Source organism: Centruroides vittatus, unplaced genomic scaffold (genome assembly GCF_030686945.1).
Source record: "Centruroides vittatus isolate TY-2023 unplaced genomic scaffold, ASM3068694v2 scaffold_946, whole genome shotgun sequence".
NCBI lineage: Eukaryota > Metazoa > Arthropoda > Arachnida > Scorpiones > Buthidae > Centruroides > Centruroides vittatus.
The window spans coordinates 963,408-986,226 of record NW_027122723.1 but is presented as its reverse complement, the minus strand read 5'-3'; the positions used below and the strand labels follow the sequence as shown (position 1 = coordinate 986,226).

Here is a 22,819-nt window from a genome sequence, read left to right as displayed (position 1 = left end):
TCCACTTACAGTTGTACATTAATCTTGGACATTGCAGACGATCCGCTTTACCCTACTATATGGATAAAGCGGATCATCTGCAATGTCCAAGATTAATGTCATTTATTTCTTGTATTACATAATTAAGAACAATTAATAGGATCAAAGTAAATGCAAGAAGACACGTAATACCAAGCCACAAATCAAGTTTAAGTATTGTTTTATTTAGTGCTCCATTTAATTTACTTCCTTACTTCACTTACTTATTTACAAAGGTCCAGATATCTCTACTGTTTACGATAAAGGAATGAATTACCAGGACTTTGTATATTATAATATATATATATATATATAAGGACCAATAAATATTAATTTATATTTATTCTAAATATCAAAAGAAGTAAGTTATTCGATCTTTAAACAGAAAGAATGCTGCGCGGTATTGGAGTCTTATATTCCCGAGGCTGGTAGACTATCAGAATTTTCAAAGTAGTTAGAAGCGGAGTTAAGTCCCTATCTTTCAGACGTAAATTACATTACGGATCGAAACGTTGTCTGTAATCAGTGATGGTTTAATACCTTCCGAAGCCCCTAGGCACAGAAGATTACGAGTCCTCTACATAATTGTACGACATTATAAACTAATAACGTGTAATTGTAGCTATGGAATTATGATATACAGTACAATTAAAACGGTAAAATTGCTTTATTTTTTCAAATTTCGAAGCCCTAGGCATGTGTGCCTCACGTAATCCGGCATTATCTGAAATAAGTGAATCTTAATCCAGCAAATCATAACTTTTCCAGAATAAGAAATATGATTTTTCAATTTGAAATGGTATCTTGACGAAAAGAAATTTGATTAATATTTTTCTCAGAACTAACAATTCTAATCAATTTAAAGCAATTCAATTTTTAACTTTTTCCATAAAATTTTAGATACTTATCTAACGATATAAACAAAAGAAAGAACGTGACTGACCCATTTATGACAGATTAAAACTGATATTATTTGGTTAAGAGATGATATCAGATTAATTATAATCTGATATTACCTCGATAAAGATAAAATATTGCAACTACTAACAATTGTGGGAGAGTTATTCTTAAAGGGAGAGCATTTTTTTGAAGAGTTATCTTGAAAGAAACCCGTCTTTTGAATTGATTCAATCCTTTTATTAAAATGTTTCTTCTTCTTTTTTTTTTTACTTAAAATTTTTATTTAAGTTTTTAGAGAAATATTTCGAATTTTTAATTAAATTAATCAGAACAATTACTTTAAATAATATGAATTTTATTAATTTTATGTTAAATCGAAATTTGCATCGATTAATCTTTAAATTATTCATATAAAATAGAAGTTATTATAGATTCCTGGAAAAATATATGTAAAGTAAAACCTGTCCAAAGCGGAACCTGCCTGTACGGAAAAGATATTCGGTACCGTCTTATACAGGTTTTTATTGTATTAGTTTTTACAATTTCATTGTCAATTACAGAATGCCATAAACCTGTGGCACCATCTGTCGACACGTAGAAAAAACAAAAATACTATACAATTTATTTGTTAAATCGTTTTGCATGTAGCTTTTAGTACCGGTACTTGTTATTTATTTTATTTTTACGTATTTTTCCGTATTCTTTTGTATTCTTAGTTGCTATTGCAATTATCATTTATCAATTTTTATTGTTTTTGAATTATTATTAGTTTTGTTTTGGGAATTTCTAAAGAATATCTTAAATTCTTTTTCTAAATTTGTTTTTATACTTCTAAAATGTAATTAAGATGTGAATTCTTTAAAATTAATTTGAAAGCCAACATGCCATCATAATAGATATCGTTTATTTCTAACTAGTAGCCCGGGACGGCCCCTGGTGGGCGTTATAGCAGCAGCGGTGTCATTCCGTGGTATAAATAATAAGTTCATATCAAATAATAAATCCCTATTACCAATAAAAAATAATATATACTGAATTTCTCATGGCGTACCCGACTAAAACGCAGTCAAAAACGCAAAAAAACCGCATTTATTGTTATTTTAAATAATAGCTAGGGGCGCCTCTAGTGGCCATTTTTGGCATACCGTGACAGTTTTTCAGTTTTATATAGTAGATATTCTTTGATTAAAAGCGTGTTCCTTTTAAGGAATTCATTTTTTCAATTTTTCATTTACAAAGTTTCAAAACAAATTCATAATTAACACTAAAAAGTAATTAATAAATACAATGGCCAAGACAATATAAGAATATTCACAAATTAGAAGAAACAGTCTTCATATTTTGTCCTTTTTCAACACTTCAGGACACAACAATCTTCACAGGTAAAAAAGGACAGAATATAGGCCTAAAGCATTTTTGTTTCTTCTATGTGAATATTTTTATATTGTCCTGGCCATTGTATTTATTAATTAATAAATTTTTACGAATGTGCAGACACCCTGAAACTTTTTAAACACTTTTAAATGTCGAGGTAGATAAGTCAACGAGTCATTGTTAATAACTGAAAAACGTACTAAAAATTGAGACAGCAAAAAACACGTTTTAAACTCGTTTTTTTTATTAGAGCCTATGAGATAGTAGCCACATAAGAAACGATTTTCTACTGGCAGTTTGTGATTAAGCCGCCATTATTATTCCACATAACGTGTTAGCTAGATTGGAGCGAAAGTTTCGTGGATAAATTTTATCGTCTCTACGGGTTTCTACCTCTAGTTTGTTGCCTGCCCTTGCCATGTCCCTAAAATTAATCAAAGGTTAGTGATATTAAGAATATATAGTCAATATTTCGAATGACGACATACTGTTCATTTGTACTAATCTTAAGTTTTTGAATTTTATGCGAGTTGTTATATACTGATATTCGGTAGTTAAGTAAGTAGTTATTGTTTAGTTTAATTTATTTTACAATTTAATAATTCTTAGAGTATGACTGGATGGGCCGCTTTCGGCTGCACAAATCGCAGCGAGAAAGAATTTTTGATGAAAGTTTTTCCGAAAGATCCTGCATGTCGTAAACTTTGGAAAACAAAAATGAAAAATGGAAAGCAACTGACAGTAGCTTATTTATATGAAGTTTTATGTCTTGTACAGAATCATTTTCATGACTTTAAGAGAAAATAATATTAAAAAATAACATTTTTTTGGACCATATGCTTTCTCGCAAGTTTTCTTATTCTACGTGTAACCTTAGCCATAATTTTCAAGACCATGTAGAAATCACTTGATGTGACATTTCGACGGATGATGGACTGTACGTGTTATCCATTCAGTTTTTGATAAACTCGAAACTGATATGTTGTTCGTAGGATATTACTAACAAGGGAAGACTTTAAAGTTAAAATCGAGTCTTTTATCTTAAACGTTCGTGTTTAAACTATTTCAGAAATGAGAAAAACAATGGGCATGGTGAGGATTATTGTGGAAGAAATTATTTATTAAACAAAATTGTAATAGATTATTATATATGTAATATAATGTAGTGTTTTATTTTATATTTGGAGAATATTTTGTATATTTAAACATTTATGTACTTTAATCTCTCATTTTTAATCGTATTCGGATTTATAAAAGTATAGAAGACTTCACTTTTACGACATAAATAAGTTATTAGAGAAGGTCGTAAAGCGAAGCATCCTGTTACCTATTTGTTAGAGTAATAAATGGAGATTGTTTCCTTCAGCATACAGTTTTAATTATAAAATTCTGTAAGGAATATGAACTTAAATACCGCACTTTATATAGTCATAATAGAAAGTATATACCAGCCGTAACAAATGAAGTTTTAAAGTAAGAGGTCGCAAACCGGGGATTTACTACTGTATATTAATTAATATAATGTTCGAACTCTGAATTAAAGATGGAAAAAATCCAGTTCCGGTTCTGGATATGGAACTTTTGGAACTGATCCAAGGGCAAAACTGTTCCGACTGAAATGTTTCTCGGAACTGCTTTGTCTGTTATACTAGGCGGTTCCAGGGAATCTTTGTGTTCTATCGGAAGTGCTGTTGAACTCGACAATTTCTCATCGGATTTATATAAATAATTTTCAGCTTTTTCCGCCCTGTGGGCACTAAGAGCGCTTTTTTTTTAGCCAGCTTATTATGGGATCGGCCAGGCTCGTAATGAAGCGGCCGTGTGGTGATGGACGGAAGCCCACACATTCGATTATACCACCCCCGATCAATTGTCGAAGGTTTTTACTCCCGTCCGAATTCGATCCCGGGTAATCCAGAGCGGTGGGATACCACATTGATCGCTGGGCCATCCAGTCTTTATATATATATGCTAGCTGATAAGCCTGGCGTTGCCGGGCAAAAAATGATGACAAACATTAAGATTATTAGATTATTTCGTACTTCTAGCTCTTCTGTTATATTAATATATTAGTGTATAATTATTTGTTCTATCATCAAAACAAAATACAGATCTTGTAATCCTCTTAACCGAATTAATTAAAATTAACTTTTTAATCAATTATAAATAGTGTAATTAATTACATAATAATAAATCCCCAAACCGTTGAATAACATGCTGGATTATTATTAGCTTCTTGTCTATATTCCCATGGTTTACAAGAAATGTTGAATCATCCGACCACAGTATTTTTTCCAATCAGCGTATGTCCACTGCAGATGAGTTCTGGTTTAAGCTAAACGTCTGCACTTGCATGATTCATTTATGAGATGTTTCCCTTTAATTTCTATAGCCTGATTTGCATATATCTCCACACTGTGCATTCAGCTAACGGGATATTAGAGCCGTTGTCCCACTTTGCCAAATCTTCTATGAAAACTTGTCTTTATTAGGAAATATGGCGTCGAAAAAACCGTAGTTGTGTGAAATTGAGTAGTAGTTTTCTTCCTAAAGTTTTACTTCGTCGAGGTTTTCCTTTTCTCCAAAACATTTTATGATTTTCTGGACTTCCATTTTTACCCGCGTATAAGAAGAATTTCTGAGTTCAAAATCCTCCTTTACATTATAATTAATGAGTAAAATTCGATTGTTTGTTGAGTTTATTTAAACATTTTTCACATTTTAATTAAAGTCGGAACCGAGATACATTTTTCTAATTTTACAAATATCTGAGTAACTAAGTGTAAACTTTTTTGTTAGCAATTTTCTTCCATTTTTCGCTTTTATTGTCGGAAGTCTCGAATCTTTCGAGAAGAATCGTTCTTCGTACAACATAATTGAATTGAAATCAAATTCGTCGTTATGCACGTCGTATTCCGATCTTATGATAAATTGCTTCTCTTCACCTGTTAAAAATATATATAATAATAAATACGTCCATAAAACCAAATACATAATTTTTGTAAATAAACTTTTACAGAGAATATTCGAGGAATTAAAGTAATTTTCTGACTCTAACCTTGAAGTTTATCTCGAGAATTTTGAGAATAAATTCACCTAAATTTAGATTTTTATAATTTTGAATCGTTTTTAGATTTATAAAAATAAAAATTGATGGCTACAATGAATTTAATTCAAATTTAGAAGGGATTTTTGGAATTGAAAGATAGGATCAGAAAGAATATAGATATGATTTATATATTCTAAAGATATTTATAAGATTCTATATCTTAAGATCATTAGTTCCTAACTTTTCCCTCTGTCTGTATCCTGTTAAATTTTTGGTTTGGTCATCAACCGAGAGAGGCCAAACGCGTAGTGGCAAAAAAAGATGATCGACCGCTCGTCTGTTCAAAAGCGAGTGCAGATTGCTGCACACTATGAGGTGTGAAAATCAATGGTTGCCGTGCAGAGATGGTAAAGCACAATGAAGCGACGTCATACCACAATCTATGCCGAAACAATCAAGAAGCATCCATCTACCTTACGATCTGAGAAAAACGTGTTGTTGGCAAGTGGTGCAAGTGCCTATATTAAATTTTAAGGTACGCATTTATATTTCTATTTAACAAGATACGTTTCAAATAATTCTTATCGTCTTTGAATTAGAAATACAGAAATTACAGCGATTTCTTAATGCCTAGTTACTTTCCGCCCATCCTTTGCAATGTACGAACCACTGTTTTACAATAGACGAAAATAAATGTAATTGTAATTTAAAATATTGTAATCCTGATCAATTTAAACATTATATTAATAATAATTGATTGACTAAATCAAGGAAGCAGCATAATGAGGTTATATTTTATCACAGTTTCGTCCGTTAGAAACAGATAGGCCAACATGGAGAACAATGCTACAGTCCATAATAACCACGATTAAGTATGAGATGAAGATCCGATCCTCCGCAGCGACAGGCTTACAATGTGGCAATAAATAAGACAGCTCAAACTTAGTTAAAACTTAGTTAACCTCATTAATTCCTCGAGTAAACTGTATTGTGCCTGTACGTCTTTACAATGGTCAATTGACTTCGGTATATTATTTAAGTAAAAGTAGTCTCAATCTTACCATCTAGAATATTATCCCAGAATATTATAACGTTATCACTTCTTAATTTTCTTTGATGCTCGTGGATTAATCCAATGGCGTGGCATAATTCGTGAAGACATTTACTTAAATCGCATTTATCTGTATCTAATGACAATATTTGTTTACCGCCAGCACGTCCGATGTACGAGGAACATCTTCAACAAAATTAAATTTTAAATTAATTATAATTACAGTTTTAATTTTATTCTAAAATTATAAGTAATATAAGTTCTATATTCATAACTATAAACATAAATATAATAATTTATAAAATTTCACATTTAATTATAATTAACGTTTTGATTATGTAAAAAAATAAAATAAAATAATCTTTTAAATGTAATTAAATAATTAATATTAGTAATTTAACTATCATTAATTCAATTATGTGACCTACCTCGTGCCGGTTGTTACCATAATGTAATCATTCTCATCCTCCCATGGTAGGAAAGTAATACATTTAGTCTTATAAGATAGAGTTTTCATGGCTTCTTCAATAATATTTTTGCAGTTATCTAAATCTTAAATAATTATAAGTGATTTATTATTATTTTTTTTTTAAATCTCATTAAATGTTTAATTAATTAATTTAATAATTCCTCTACAGATCCACTAATTAACATCGACTGCACCATAAATGTAAGCTTAAAACTTAGCAAATAATATAAATATTTAAATTATATATTTAAAAACATATTTATAATCAAATTTTTAATAATAAATCTAATTATAATCAATTGGGATAATTAAATAATTAAAATATTTTCTCATACATACCCGCATCTGGATCATACGTATAAGGAATTTTTCCTTCAGGCCATAAAAATGAATGCATTTTTAATTAAATTTCTATAAAATCTAGAAAAGTATAAATTGTAATTTATAAAAAAAACTTAAAGATTTGATCTGTCTGTAAAGAAAATTACTGTCTTCTCTTCAGTACCAACAACTAGCGAAGAATCGATTGAAATTGGTTTAACTCTATCATAAAGCATAAATAATTTAAAACTATAAAAACACTACAGTTTCGAGAGTAAAAGTAATTACTTTATTTTTAATTTTGTTTGAGAAATGATGACAAACATATTTTGTTTCGCTTTTTAATAACGGTCGTAAAGCGATAGTCTGTATAATTAATTTATATAGACCTTCGCTTTACGACCGCTTGCTGTAAACTCCCGGTTTTTACGACCGTTTACTATAATTATATACAATTTTATATTTATGCACTGCATTTTTTTTCCTATGTTGGTATAGTAAAATATAATTGAAATGGTTTTTTCAGGAACAGAACTTCAATTGATGGCATTAAACGTGTGGGAAATTACGGTTCGATTCACGACGCCTTGTTTCCAAGAACTAATTAATCATATTTATAATTTATTAATAAAAACAATTATAAAATTATCGAGTTTTTCCTCTGATGATTCAAATTTTCAATGATATTTCATGAATACTTTGTTTTATTTTCAACATTTTACTGTATAAGTTTAGGTTTGAAAAGTTGTGTAACAATATTTTTCATAAATGGTCACCATTTTCTTCATTTACGTATATAATAAATGTATATTGCGTTTATCTTCTGTACATTATATATGCAGAATTTTCAGGTGAACAGTGTGCTGGACCTGTCATTTCTTAGTTCCTCAACTTTTGACACAAGGAGTCTTTCGAGCTTCAGTGCAAATGGCTTCCCCACACACTTCACTATATTAAATACATGAACTTTATAGACGAATATCACTAAATTTCATACATTATAACGCGAATATTTGATTTGTTTTGTTAGTTTTCAATATTTTTATTGCTTTATTCAGAATCAAAAATACCGAACAATACTTAATCTTCAATAATCAATTCTTTTATTCTTTGTTAAATTCTAAAGATTAAGGAAAAGTTTGCATCATGACCATTCAAACGTACTCTCTTCCTGAGTTAGTAGATTTAGCATTAAAGACTCCTATGATAGGAGTTGTAAACTTTGGAATCTTGAGAGCTGTTCTTCATATATTAATTAATGAGATGGGGCTGCAATCCTTTCACGCAAAACTAAACATCACAGATATGAAACCCCAAAAAATCGATATGCCAGCTGCACTGAGACGGCCGTCTGACATTGCTGAATCGGTTGATAGAGAATTAGAAGAAATAGAAAATATTGAAGGAGAAGTACCGGAATCAGAAAACATAAGTAATCTTTCAATTGGAGAAGAGCTCTATCGAACCAGCAGAAGAAGAAGATAAAGAATGTGAAGAGTTTCAGCCGTCTACAATGGATTCTGAAGAATCTAAATTGGAGAAATCTGCAGAAACTAAATTATCGGAGAAATCTGCAGAAACTAAATTATCGGAGAAATCTTCAGAAACCAAATTAATCGACAGTCGTAGTGATATATCTGATACTTCTTTCAAAGAACCCGCTGCTTTCCAAGAGGATATGGCTAAATTTTGGGAATCGACAACAGTAAACAGTAGAATAACCGCTTTAGAAAGTGGTTTGGAGAAGGTAAATTTATCATTTTTTTATAAATTAATTTTCGTAAATAAATTTACATATTAACACAAATATAAAATCTTTCAGATCATTGACATAATTGATGAACAAGCGAGAGATCTTGAACATTTTAGAAGAGATACAGAAAGAAGAAGAACGAAAGATGTACTTAAAATATTCTTTGAATATTTTAATAAATTTTAAATATTATAATTAGGAGATTAAAAGATTTATTAATAAATTCATTTTAACTTGTTTTCAATTAGAACAATAATACCAAGAATCTTCAGCTCAATTTAGAAGAGCTCTGTCAAACGACTGTAAGTTGACGAAAGATACTTCAAACACTTGTTCAAAATTAATATATTTGTATGGAATTTAATTAAATTCATTTATAATTAAATAACTATTTTCATTTTTTATAGAACAAGCTTATTACTAAAATGGAATCTTGTGTAACCGAAGAAGGATTCCAGATGGCATTGGAAGAAAATGGCAAACATGTTTTACAGATTAATAATAAATTGCAAGATGTAGACGACCGATTATTAAATTTGAATAATAAGGTAAAAAATATAAAATAATTAATTTATTAAAATTATTCTAAATATTTTATTAAATCGTTAACAAGACCATAATTAAAAATATTCATATTTTTGATTTAGCTCGAAGGAGATTATGAGATGCATGAAGTTCTGGATGACATAACTGATATAAAGAGCATTTTAAAAGTAAATAATTTTATGTGACAGTTCTTCGAGATTAAATTTTTTTTAAATTAAGAATTTCTATAATTTTTCTTCTGATCTAATTCAAAATCGAATTAATATTTTGATTTATGTCTTAGATACCAACTAGAAAACAATTGGCTAGTCAATTTGGAACTGGTTAGTTGCGAATGTTTTAATTTTAAAAATAAAAAAATTAATTAAGCGTTTATAATAACTATTTAAAATCATTATTTCAAAATTAATATATGTACATTTTTTTTAATTTTGAAGAAAACATTCAATATGGTGAATACCCACCTGATATGCAACAGATATTGGGAGCAGCAATTAACCTTGAAGAGCTGCAAACGAAAGTAAGAAACTTAGAAATTTGTCCTTAACAATGAGAATATTTAGCCTTATAGTAGATTAATTGATTTAGATTATCTTAATAGATAGATTAGAGCTATAAAATGTGTTTCAACCACTGAAGAAAATAGCAACGTGTAATTCACTCTAATTCGCTTTATTACACGATGACTAAACTTTACCATTCAAATTTAATGCTTGGACCAGAATGATTAAACTCGAAACCGTTCTGGACCATCCCGTATAAGTAACAAAATTTAACTTTACAATTTATTAGGTAACCGCAGTAGAAGAGAAGGTAGAACGAATTGCAGAATCTAACAAAGAAATGCTGCGAATGAGAGCCGAAGAAGCAATCGCTAATGAAGAGAAAATGGCTGAAACAGAAGCTATTATCGAAAATCTTTCTTTATACGTGGATACAGCAAAAGAAAAAATGTCAGATTTTCACGAATCGTTAAATGTTTTGAGTAAAAAATTGTCTAATTTAACAGACACCATTACGGAAATTGTAAAAATTCAGGACGACATGACGGTGGAGGTTATTAAAATTCATATTACGATACATGGTTAAATGTGTAATTTTTTTAAATTATTTTTAAAACTTTCAAATACTTTACAGGGCAGAAAAAATCTTCAAGATGTTGAAGATCAATTGAAAGAAATTTGTAAAGAATTGAAAAAGCTTTCGATGATAGATGTATATTTTTCATTCGTTTTTAATATTTATAAAGTTGCTATAAATAATTAAACCACTTTATTTTACCATTTTTCAAATTTTAATTTATCAAAATATAGGATATACAAGTTCATGTAGAAGATATTCGAAATTATAAAGCAGACAGAAGTGAAATGATAGACGAACTTGAAAAAGTAAGAAAAATCCTTTTACATTGTACTATTTAGAATTTTTTTTAAGAATATGTTATGGAGAAGTATTGTAGAAAAACAGTACGTTATTTACTTCATTAGTAAATATAGTAAATAAAACATATAATGTGCCATAAATTACATTTATCTTATCTGTTCTATAGCGGGTAAAAATTATTCGTATATTTCTATAATAAACTCTTGATCTTCGAGTTTACGTATCTCGATATAATTACCGATTCGTTGGTCGCCGATACAATGCAGATAACCCGTTACCATTCGAGGATGTCAGAGTCAAATATAAAGTGATTTTTAAATGAGATTTGATACGCGATACAATGTACAGTAATTATGGTAAATCGAGAGACACGAGCACCATACTTCCAAGCGTATATTTAAACGAGATGCTGCATAGTGAACGTTCCACATAATAAGAGTCGCTTTCCGAAATTCTCAATTACTGTATTGGGTAGGATATTTCAGAAAGCCCTTTTTTAAACTGTTTCCGCTTTGTGGACACTAAGAAGACCTCTTTTAGCGGGTCCATTATGGGTGGTGAGAGAAGAGGCCCGACATATTCGAACGGGCCACCTCCTCGAAAAATTCCTGGGATACGTCAACCCTTTTGGATTCCATCCCGAGTCCCCCAGAACGATGGTTGCCACCTTGATCGTTCGGCCATCCGGCCATCTCAGAAAACCCTTATGTCGAGTTACGTGAAATCCGCATTATCGGATCATCGCGCCCTCCAATATTCCACTATATCTAGGGTCAACAGTGTACCATTTAGAAAATAAATTTTGAATAATATTTAAAATAAATGTATTAATTTCATTTCAGAAAGCCGATAAGACACAACTAGACGAAAAAGTCAATAAATCGGAATATTTAACTTCCCGTGAAGAAATAAATTCAGGTTTCAACGACATAATTGCTAAAATTTCTGGTCAGGTAAGTTCATTAATTTCATTTAATAAATTAAATAATAAGCATAATTAACAAAGTTTGTTTATTACACGCTTCTGTTAATCTATTGAAGTTTTCAAATACAATAGAAACTAGCCATAAAGCAGTTCAATCGAATAAAATACGGAATCGCATTATTTCGAGGTTAATAAATAATAATGTTTTAAAATTGATTTTTCAATTACTATGTAAAGATCGGATGGTTCTGAATGGAAAATCGGGCATTTTGCGTTTTTTTCAGTAAATAAATCAAAATTGCTAGAAAGCATTGGAATAATTTACACCTAAAATCGACTCATTTGTTTAAACTTTAATTGTTTTATTTCCACTTCCAAAAACTCTAATAATTATAATGGACCGGGAAGAGAAAACGTTAATTAAAAGAGGGAAGAGTTTGCATTTATTTATTTGGATCTATAGCTTAAATATAAGAATAGTGAAATTACATTGTACACAGTCGTACACTTATTGTTGTGTATAATTTATCGCATACCCATATTCCAAAACGTGGAAGAAGGAACTATCGCGTTAATCCGAATTCGTGTTATTGCGAAGTTTTATTATAGAATAACTACTATTATTTTAATAGGAGCAAGCAATGGAAAGAACAATACAAGATTTAACTGTACTTACGAACCAGAAACTCGAAAGAAAGGAAATGGATAATTATAAAGAAAACCTGAAAGAACGACTGAAGACGATTGTTGCGAAATTGAAGCAATTGAAAGAAGCCGTGGAAGAAGGACCGAGTGCTGCGGGCGTTAAACTGTAAATTTTGAGAAAGAATTTCATAAAATTAAAATCAATCAAGTTTCTAAATAATATATCAAAATTAATTTTAATTAATTACTTAATTTTATTAGACGGTGCATATCTTGCGATAGATCACTAAGACCAAATGAGAGAAAGTGAGGTTTTTCTTATATATCAAAAATACCTTAATAATTTTAATTTTTAAAATTAAATATTATATTAAATTTACAAAATTTGGATTTTTCAGTGTTGTAATAAGCGACGGTAGCCATAACGCAACGATGCCAAAACGCATCGGAGATCAATTACTAGAATGGTAAATGGATTAAATTATTCGCTATTTTTATAATATTTTTTTGTATAATTACAAATTATGACTAATATTAAAGATTATGTTATAGCCAAGGATATTTACCGCCTTTGCAATGCGCCGATAGATCAAATCGTTCAGTCGGAGGTTTACATACTCTTACAACTCCGCCGTTATACTTGAGGAAAGCATCGACTGTTGGGTATGTCGCATGAAATTCACGGTGACCCAAAACCCTATAAAGACTAAATTACTCGAATACTCGATCACTTAAGAGTTTTGAAGAACGTGCTCAAAATGAGAGCCTTCTTGTTTAGTACGCCTGTTACAATCCCTACAAATACTTGCACGTTTGCAATTCGGCCATTTCGATAAGAAAGACTTATTGAAATGGCCTAATTGCTTGGAATATACACGATTAACTGACTTTTCAGTGCCTTCTATATTTGTAATAATTATATTCAAATTTTAAATCTATAAATTTATTAATTTTTTATTAATTTTTTATAGGTCACAATCGACAAAAATTTGGTAATTATGAATTTTATTTTTTAATTTTAATATTTGTGGAAAATATTATGACGTTTTTAGTTAAAGAAAGATAATGTTTTTAAAAGTTATTTTTGGGTTAATGTTACCTATGGTTCCAAAATGGCGGCTCATCTCTGATTCCAGGAAATAGAAGAAAGGAAACAGTGGGGACGCGCGTTCTAACCTAACCTAACCTATTCTAATAAATTACCACATTACTGGAAATGGGGCATTTAACACTTATTTAAAACGTTTCAACAAAACAGATTCGGATTATTGTGAAATAGGCATACACGAAAAGGACAATGTAAATCACTTGATTTACGACTGTTCCAAGTACAGCGAACAAAGACTGAAACTCATCGGGACATGTCTACAAGAAGGCTACAATTGGCCACCTGGAGATCAACGATTCTTCGCAGACACCAATCTACTGAAAGCCTTGACAACATTCATCAAAAACAGCAGAGCACTTGCCCCACCTACAAGCGAGCAACTTAACGCCAACCGAAGTACCCAAGGAAACCAACAAGTGTGAAAAGACAAGTCCTCCTATACTTAGACTATTTAAACTGTTTTACCAGTGTCTTCCACAATTGTGCAAGGGTGCTTTTACTCTGCTTTGTATATAAACTGACACTGCTGTTATTTGCTTTGCAACTGTCAATTTGTACATATTCATTGTTAACACTTTACATTGCAATCGGGATAAGCTCTCCCGATTTCCATATAATTTAAACTGTATCCTGCTTCCAACCATTAATTTCCATGTGATTATTGAATACTGGTATTAATCAGAAAAGCTTTATGAACAGGATAAGTCCTCCTGTATACTGATATACACTTTATCTCGTTGTATTCGCACTTACTAATTGTATTTGTTAAGAGTTAAGACTGCAAAACCGATATGTGGACGGGGAAGTGACCGTAGCATGCTCGGCAACACTGTACATAATGTTCTGCTTTGTCCCGTGGCTCCCGGTAGCTTCTTTTCATACTTTCCTATCTCCCTGTGTTTCCTCTTCTACCTAACTTCTTACTTTCCTAATTTCTTTTTTCCGTTTCCTACAGGGTTAAGTCTGTGTTATAACGGATAGCCCTTCTTATCTTTAACATCAATCAATCAATAAATTACCACAATTATTACCAACAAAACTATTACAATAGGTTAGAACGTGGACGGCCGGATGGCCGAGCGGTAACGGTGGCAGCCTACCGCTCTGGGGGACCCGGGATCGAATCCGAACGGGTCGAATAAATCCCCAGGAATTTTTCGGGGGGTAGTCCGTTCGAATATGTCGGGCCCTGTCCCTCACCACCCGGTCGCCCCTTTGTGGGCCTGGCCAAACCCATAATGGGCCTACTAAAAGAGGCCCTCTTAGTACCCACAGGGCAGAAAGAGTTAAAAAAAAAGGTTAGAACGTGCGTCCCTACTGTTTCCTTTCTTCTATTTGCTGGAATCAGAGACGAGTCGCCATTCTGGAACCATAGGTAACATTAACCTATTTTTGTAATATATTTTTTAATCTAATAGGGAAGAAGTACCTTTACAAGGATCGGATGGAAGAATATATCGTGGTTATTTAGAGAAATCAGAACGTGTTCGTGTTTAAAATGAAGTATCGCTTTTTAGACTTTTTTATCATTATAATGCAAAATTTATTAAATATTAAAAGTTTGATTTTCTTTTGTAGGTAATACATTTTGGAATGTTTTTCATGCTTTTTAAGCAGATACCTAAATTTTTAAATGTAGCGAATAAAAAATTATATATGTTTATAATTAGATATTTTTCTTAAATACTTTTGATAATCGCAAACATAAAAATAAAAAAAAAATTGTGAATTGTTTTATTATTATTCTTTCCTCACTAGGACCTTTTAATCAACCCCCGTCGTGGGTTCGGCCATTGCTACAATGGCCGAACAATGGGACTGACATATGCGGGACGGACAACCCTTGAAAAATTTCTTGTATTTTTCGACCTGTCCGATTCATATCCGCATCCATAAGAATTATATGATGACACCTTAATCGATCAGCATTCTGACAACTCAAAATTGTGCTAGCCTTAATCCTTAATGAAATTTGACGAGCGTAGATATAAACGTCATTAAGCTCGGTAGAGGTAAGCCGTGAAGTAAGCGAACGGACGAACGAACGGCTTAACAAAGCCAACCTTACTATACTGGAATTAGAACACTTTTTGTCTATCCGAATTCATATTTTGTTTAAATCATATTAGTCGTTTTAATATAATGTTGGAACTCTGGAATAGAAGTGGGAAAAATCCAGTTCTGCCTCTGGAACTGGAACTGAACTGATCCAAAAGTATTCCGATGGATGGTTTCTCGGAACTTCTTAGTCTCTTGGACTAGATAGTACCACGGAATCATTATGTTCTGTCGGATTGCTGTCGAACTCGACGGATTTTTATCGGTTATATATACAAAACTGATGAGAAACCGATGAAAAAAAAAATATATATTTCGGTTTTCAAACGCACACGCCAAGCGGTTCCGTTCCCTAAACACTGGGAGTTCGGTCGGGGGTTCGTGCCTGGCCAAGAAGGGATGGCCACGTGAAGTTTCTCGGGTTTTCTCCACGTCTGTAAAGCCTGCATATGGGCCAGTTACCCATAAAAAGACCTTCCGGAAAGCATTTCCCTGGGCAGATCGCCCAAGTGTCGCGTTGCCATAACTTAACAAAAACAAAACAAATTAAACGCACACTTGGCGGTGCGCTCATTACACATCACAACTCTTTTTAGTGTTGCTTTAAAGTGGTTATAGTGTGATAATAATTCCTTCAAACTGTAGGTAATGAAATAAACTTTGGAATGACATAAATCGGCAATGCACCGCTAAGTGTGCGTTTGAAAACCGAAATATTGTTTTATTAAAAATGACATTCTCACCGATACCTACACCGTATTTAATTTAACCTTTCCAAGCCAATAGCCTCTGATGATTTTTGACTCCACAATCACAGCTTTTGACGTCGGAATAATTAGTTGACGTCCCCGATACCATGACTTTCCATAGAGAAATATTTATGAATGTAAAACGTAGTCATTGAATGAAGGCTTCATACTTTATTGTGTTTCGTGTATGTACATCTAATATAAAACAGTAATAATTTGAAAATAATTGATCTAGGCTTGCTCGACAGCAGTTTCTATACCTGTAAGGTTTACACGTGTTTTTGCACATTATTTATAGTTTACACTGTAGATGTACTGTACAGATATATTCTTCATACCTAGAAGAATGTATCTGTGGTTCTACAACACTTATTGTAACGTTATATTTTTAATATAAGTATCATCTCTTCTGGTTTACTTTTTCCTTGCGTGTTAGGAAGATCATCACGAAACCTTTCTGAATCGACATACCTTCAACTTAGGCCTTCCCAGTGAGAAATGGACAATCTATCAGCACGGAGTATTGTATTACTTTTCAAGGCTTCAATAAAGGACCGTTCTTGTGTTGTACAAGCCGTTTACTGAAAAAGAGACATTATGTCCAATATTTGTAAAATCAACAATGTTTTGCTTGTTTCTAGATGAAATTAGACACCTTCTCGGACCGCTAGAAAAGTCAACGCCGAATTCTATCCGGATCGAAGACGGTTGTGGATCTTGAGATTCTCATTGTCTCAAATCAGATTTCAGACAATTAGGACATTAATTATTGCAATTTGATTTGATACAATAAGTTTGAAGTCAATTCAGAATTTCTGTAGGATAATGTATCAATATTCAATAAAGTAACTTATTTACATTCTTTTGTAAAGTTGTTAGAGGAGAAGAGTTAAGGTCTCAACATTCGCGGAACAGCATACTAGTATATTAATTAAATAAGTATTTAGAAATGTTTCCCATATAAATAAATTTTTGATAATGATAATGATGTAAAAAGGCGGGGAACTTCCGTATAAAAACAACTTCCCTTTTTAACCATTTCTACATTTTCGGATGTAATAGATAATAGAGGAAAAGTATGGTCATCAGTCAAAAATTAGCCGAAATAATTACATTCAGCGAGTTTAATGGGAACCAGTAAATTCGTCGTTGAATGGCTACTAAACTGGACTAATGTAATTAAGCACTAGACATTACATTTTTACATTTTTCGAACAGTTTTCTTCTAAAAGTAATATATTTTGAAATACTTAGGAGGAATTTTTGTTTGCTGTTTTTATAGACACGGAAAGTATAAGCTTATTGTAATTTTTCGATTATACTTAGGAGGGTCTTAAACAACTAAAAATGTAAACATTTTTAGTATAATTGTAAATAAACCAGTAACGAGTTGCTCAAGTTTCCCGGCAACATTTAACATTTTGGTAGCGCCATCTGTTATCGTATTTTATTAAAATAATTTTTATATTTTTAACTATTATAAAATGGCAAAAAGCTTAATTTTGAGGGGAGGGATGAGTTTTATAAAGAATTGTAAATGCTAATAACGAGTAAAATTATCATTAAGTTTGACCCTACTGGAGATACACACTTATCATTATCTTCCCACCTCCTCGACCTTTAACCACCAAAATTTAATAGTGTTAATTCCTCTAATAAACAAACCATCCTGCAAAATTTCAAAAATGTTCGACAAAAATTACGGGAGTTATTAAGCTTCAAATAGAGTAAACAAAATCGTGCCACTCCCACACACTAACATCCATACATACAGAAAATTACACCCCCCGAATTTTTTTTTTTTTTTTTGCATTTTTCGACATTTCAAGGTGTTTTAAGTGCAAAAATGTAGAAAAGAATTCTTGAAAGGGGTCTTTTTTGCCGGATCGCAAAAGAAAGAAAAGTTAAAATGCAAACTTTTATTTATGAAGGGGAGTTTAAGTCATTTATAATTAAAATTTACAGTAAAATATTGTACATAAATAATACAAGATGCTTATCTACAGCAAAGAATAATGAAAATAATATGTTTAATTAAACAATATAATTTTACTCTTCCGGTTGTTATATATAACAGAGGGAAAGTACAGCAATCGGTCAAAAATGACCTTCCCCCAAGATTTTTACATTTTTGAACTCAAGACACGTTGGAAAGGGGGGCTTTTTCTTGTATGGATGTTAGAGTGTGTGGAGTGACGATTTTGTTCACTCTGTTTGAATCTTAATAACTCCTGTGCCTTTTGTCGAAAATTTTCGATATTTTGCAGGGAGGTTTGTGTAATAGGGGAATTGATAATATTAAATTTTGGTCGTTAAAGGTCGAGGTAGTAGGAGGACTTAATTTATTAGAATTTACAATATTTTTTTAATTCTAAAACATATCTCTATCCTGAAAATTAAACTTTTTGCCATTTTATAATAATTAATAATATAAAAGGTTTTTGAACTAAAATCTTATAACAGCAGATGGTGTCTCACACAATTTTCTTTCTTTTATCGGGAAAGTTACGCAACTCGTTGTTGGATTTTCTTATGCATTTTGCGTTTTCGAAAAACAATTATAATGTACGTAAGCTCAAAAGAAGGATCAGGAACAAATGTGAAAAAAGCGACAAAGAAGCAAACAATACATAAAAGCTTTATTGCTTTATTCATTTCTTACTTAAATTAAGGTGCAGTAGAACTCCTATAATCACTCCAATGTTCTGCATTATCCGAGCAAACAAATTAATTCACGTAAATAAATTCACTATTTTCTTATACTGTAATTCATGAAATAAAATTAAAATGATTTGTTTTTGTTCCATATAATTGCATACGACTAAATCGGATCTCTGTTATAAGCTCTACCAAATAAAGATGCCGTAAGAAGTGCTCCATCCATTGGTTGGGTTAAGAAAAGACTATTGTTGTTGAAACTCCATTTACTAGTATTCGGCAACCTTATTTCACTTTCCATTAGACTGGGATAAACGTACTTAGTTGTAAAGTTTGCCGTTAAGTTCAGTTCTTCAAAAATAGTGAAACTTTTAGTGGGGAAAACCGAGCAAGCTTTTCCTTTAAACGTATCACATCTAACTAAACCACACACTTCTGTTGCCAGTACATATTTTCTAACGTGAATAGAACCGTTCAGAACAATTAAATAATAATCTTCATCGAGTGAATAATTAGCAATTTTATAACGGAGCGTACAGCACAATCCATCGTTGCACGCTTCGATCTTCTCTGCCGTTTCCTTCAGACGAATTAGAGTAAAGTTTGAGAGATTCATTTCCAAACAACGATAGTCGTAAGGGCTTTTGGGTGGTCCTAGAATCTTTTCGGAACAAACGCCAGAAGAGAGATTATTACCTGGGTGATCAGTCCCAAACTCGAAAACTATAGAATTATCGTCGGAGAGGTTTTTCACTCCTGGTCGAGGAACTCTGGACACACTTAATTTGGCTTTTCCATTTGGATTGTAAACGTAATGTGGAGAAATAAAAGGGCCCCTGTATATCCCACTACCAACGGCTCCAGTACCTGGAATATGTTTGTTAGATGCTATTAGATTGATATCGAATCGAAGCGACCAAGAGTATTGAGTTTCTATGGAGAATAGATTTGGAAATTCATCTGCCCACCACGAAGTGTATACCATGGAGTCGATCTTCCATCGCTCGATCAATTCAGTGACTTCTTTCCACAATAAATCGAAACACACGACCGTTCCAAACTTTCCAAAATCTGTATCGAAAGTCACAAATTCTGGTTTTTCGGGCACATCGATTCCGTCTTCGTCGTACAAATGATATTTATGATAACGCGCCGCCAATTTTCCCTTTCTGTCGAAAACCACGTTCGTATTATACAAAAAAACTCCATCGAGAGGACAAACTCGTAATGAACTGTTGCAGGTTACAAACGTTATTAAATTAGATACTAAGAAAATATTATTTTTTCGAGCCATACAACTAAGATCAGTAATTATCGAAGCGTTTTCGTATCTGTCGGGATCAGTACAAGGATTCCAATCTTCTTCGGTCGGATCTGGAACAAACTGAGCTATTCTCCCGAAGATTTCCCTAGTCAGGAAAGGATATAAACCGTATTCGGGGAAAACGACGATATCTGCTTCCTAAGAAATATACAATCTGTAAATCATGTTTAGAATATAGGAGTAACGACGAAGTAACTTACATTTTTAGCTGCTAGAACTGTCATTTCGTTGTAGATGAATAAATTCTTATATACGGTGATCGGAATCGGTTGTTTTTCGTCGTATATTGGCATGTATTCAAAAACAGAAGCCGTGTAATAATCAACATTAGACGCTTCCACTGTTAATACACAGAACCAAAGTAGAATCATTTCTAAACCAACAGCTAAATATAATAAATTACAGTGCTTTTCTTTATTTTGTGATTTATGATAAACAATACAATTAAATTACATTATAAGACAATAAGCTCTAGATAAATAAGGTCAAAAACCAATTTATAATCAATATTTTGATATAGATCAAATATATATATATATATTCTACGTTACACTTTGATCCAAATAATATTAATATATTAATATAGCTTTCTTTTTATTTTCTCAAAGTAAATTTATTTTTACAATTCTCGTTAAAATTTATAAATGGGAATTCATTCAATTATAAAAGCAATAAATTTAAATATAAATAATAATTTAAGCAGAACGTCAATGTAATATAATATGGTAATATTAAATCGCATTAAATTAATGGATACGAATAATTATTAGTAGACTCATGTTTAATTATACAATACCCCGGAAGAATATATCAGGAAGATATAGAAGTTGGCTATTGAAAAAAAGGAGCAATTCGAATTCGTTTTATGAAAAAAGAAGCAGTTTGAATAGATTAATTTCACATTTTCTCCCTTTCTGAAAAGTAATTTAATGAAATTTTTAATTACTAAACAGTATATTAAAGCAAATAAGATCTTATCAAAATTATATTTATGTTGGTAACGTTACACAATCTTGTATGAACTTTAAACAGCGGCGATACGAAGGATTTTTTTTTTTTTTTTTAACTCTTTCCGCCCTGTGGGCACTAAGAGGGCCTCTTTTAGTAGGCCCATTATGGTTCGGCCAGGCCCACAATGGGGCGACCGGGTGGTGAGGGACGGGGCCCGACATATCCGAACGGACCACCCCCCGAAAAATTTCTGGGGATTATTCGACCCGTTCGGATTCGATCCCGGGTCCCCCAGAGCGGTAGGCTGCCACCTTTACCGCTCGGCCATCCGGCCTTGATACGAAGGAATGAGGAGGAATCATTAGATAGGGTTTTTAGTGTTGATTTGTGTATTTACTATTTTAAAACGATGAGGATAGAGTAACTTCTAAATCTTTTTGATATCAACTTTCGGATATATTCTATAATTAAACATATCTACCAACAATTCTACATATTTATTTAAGCATGTTAAATCCTTAAAATAAATATGTAGAATTGGTGTTAGATTGGGTACTTGGTGTGATAAACCCTTATGTAAGATAACCTTTGTAGTTATATAAATCAAATACTATACTATAACGAACATTAAAACAAAAACCATATAGAGTTTGGTTATTTCAGCCTACAATTGTCATGTTTATGGCGAAACTTGAATGGTACGAAATGGAAAATTTCATTGGTCAAGTAGACACCAACTAAAAATATAATATCTTAAATATTTTAAAAGGGGCAAGACCATTATCTAAGTTAGAAGTGTGTAAATATAACTGCCGAGATTTCGTAGCAATTGGTCGAACGGACTAGGAATGTATAGCGAACAAACATAAAAAACATCTCATTTATATATATATATATATATATATATAGATTGATTGATTAATCACTAATCACCTTATGGCTGATGAGAAACATTTACTTAAATACACACGATTAAAGCCTAATTTATAGGCCATCTTCAGGTGACATGGTTTGAAACATTGATTACTGAAGGTTCCAAAACTACTTAAAACAACATAAAATGGAACGTTCGAACATTTATAGTTAAATATACAAATATAACCGTAATTTGTAATATCTTCTTCAAATAAATAAGCCTAACGAAAAAATAAAAATGAGACATGTTACTATAGTAATATAATAAAATAAATATAGTTTTGTCAATAAAGTTAGAAGCAAACTAGGAGTTTCAAGCCTTTCACGTTGATGGTAAGCCTTCGCATCCCTAACATTGATTTATCGGTTTACCCCTACATATTTCAATTTTTTGGTGCTCAGTGCCAACTTTGGGCATTCGAAGTGCAACGTCCTAACTATATCTGCTTATTCCCATTTTAAGAAACCTGGGAGTTCGACTTAAAGAACATAAATATACTGTTAAAAAGGGGTTTTGTAATACAACATTCTTTACGATGCCACAAGCTGAAGGCTCTGTAGTAAAATAGGATGAAGCAGATATAGTTAAGACGTTACACTTTCCAACGTTGTCACTGAGCGC

The 22,819-nt window shown here is 31.7% G+C and overlaps 3 protein-coding genes across 3 annotated transcripts; 1 reads left to right on the top strand and 2 right to left on the bottom strand.

The window, feature by feature from the left end:
- Positions 1 to 5,013: 5,013 nt before the first annotated feature.
- On the bottom strand, positions 5,014 to 7,258 carry LOC136990622 (astacin-like metalloprotease toxin 1). Its single transcript, XM_067289018.1, has 4 exons — positions 7,201 to 7,258; positions 6,821 to 6,944; positions 6,403 to 6,578; positions 5,014 to 5,237 (listed from the first exon to the last, which is right to left on the bottom strand). The coding sequence occupies exons 1-4, from the start codon at positions 7,256 to 7,258 to the stop codon at positions 5,014 to 5,016; spliced, it is 582 nt and encodes a 193-aa protein (XP_067145119.1).
- A 1,009-nt stretch (positions 7,259 to 8,267) lies between these two features.
- LOC136990621 (putative leucine-rich repeat-containing protein DDB_G0290503) lies at positions 8,268 to 15,039 on the top strand. The gene is made up of 17 exons (XM_067289017.1): positions 8,268 to 8,929; positions 9,005 to 9,082; positions 9,184 to 9,237; positions 9,343 to 9,483; positions 9,583 to 9,648; positions 9,765 to 9,804; positions 9,919 to 10,001; positions 10,274 to 10,537; positions 10,619 to 10,696; positions 10,795 to 10,869; positions 11,707 to 11,817; positions 12,422 to 12,600; positions 12,696 to 12,740; positions 12,833 to 12,901; positions 12,987 to 13,097; positions 13,406 to 13,426; positions 14,961 to 15,039. The coding sequence occupies exons 1-17, from the start codon at positions 8,696 to 8,698 to the stop codon at positions 15,037 to 15,039; spliced, it is 1,728 nt and encodes a 575-aa protein (XP_067145118.1). The 5' UTR covers positions 8,268 to 8,695.
- Positions 15,040 to 19,139: 4,100 nt separating this feature from the next.
- Positions 19,140 to 20,736, bottom strand: LOC136990614 (pantetheinase-like). Its single transcript, XM_067289010.1, has 2 exons — positions 20,532 to 20,736; positions 19,140 to 20,469 (listed from the first exon to the last, which is right to left on the bottom strand). The coding sequence occupies exons 1-2, from the start codon at positions 20,700 to 20,702 to the stop codon at positions 19,171 to 19,173; spliced, it is 1,470 nt and encodes a 489-aa protein (XP_067145111.1). The 5' UTR covers positions 20,703 to 20,736; the 3' UTR covers positions 19,140 to 19,170.
- Positions 20,737 to 22,819: the final 2,083 nt, after the last annotated feature.

What these genes read in the sequence shown, in the direction of transcription:
- LOC136990621 (XM_067289017.1), top strand. Translation starts at nt 8,696, where the DNA reads ATGGATTCTGAAGAATCTAAATTGGAGAAATCTGCAGAAACTAAATTA. An exon ending in AGGACGACATGACGGTGGAG is followed by an intron (nt 10,538 to 10,618) that starts GTTATTAAAATT and finishes AATACTTTACAG; the next exon opens with GGCAGAAAAAATCTTCAAGA. An exon ending in TCACAATCGACAAAAATTTG is followed by an intron (nt 13,427 to 14,960) that starts GTAATTATGAAT and finishes TTAATCTAATAG; the next exon opens with GGAAGAAGTACCTTTACAAG.
- LOC136990614 (XM_067289010.1), bottom strand. Translation starts at nt 20,702, where the DNA reads ATGATTCTACTTTGGTTCTGTGTATTAACAGTGGAAGCGTCTAATGTT. An exon ending in CAGTTCTAGCAGCTAAAAAT is followed by an intron (nt 20,470 to 20,531) that starts GTAAGTTACTTC and finishes TATATTTCTTAG; the next exon opens with GAAGCAGATATCGTCGTTTT.
- LOC136990622 (XM_067289018.1), bottom strand. Translation starts at nt 7,258, where the DNA reads ATGCATTCATTTTTATGGCCTGAAGGAAAAATTCCTTATACGTATGAT. An exon ending in TACGTATGATCCAGATGCGG is followed by an intron (nt 6,945 to 7,200) that starts GTATGTATGAGA and finishes TAATTATTTAAG; the next exon opens with ATTTAGATAACTGCAAAAAT. An exon ending in CTGGGATAATATTCTAGATG is followed by an intron (nt 5,238 to 6,402) that starts GTAAGATTGAGA and finishes TATTTTTAACAG; the next exon opens with GTGAAGAGAAGCAATTTATC.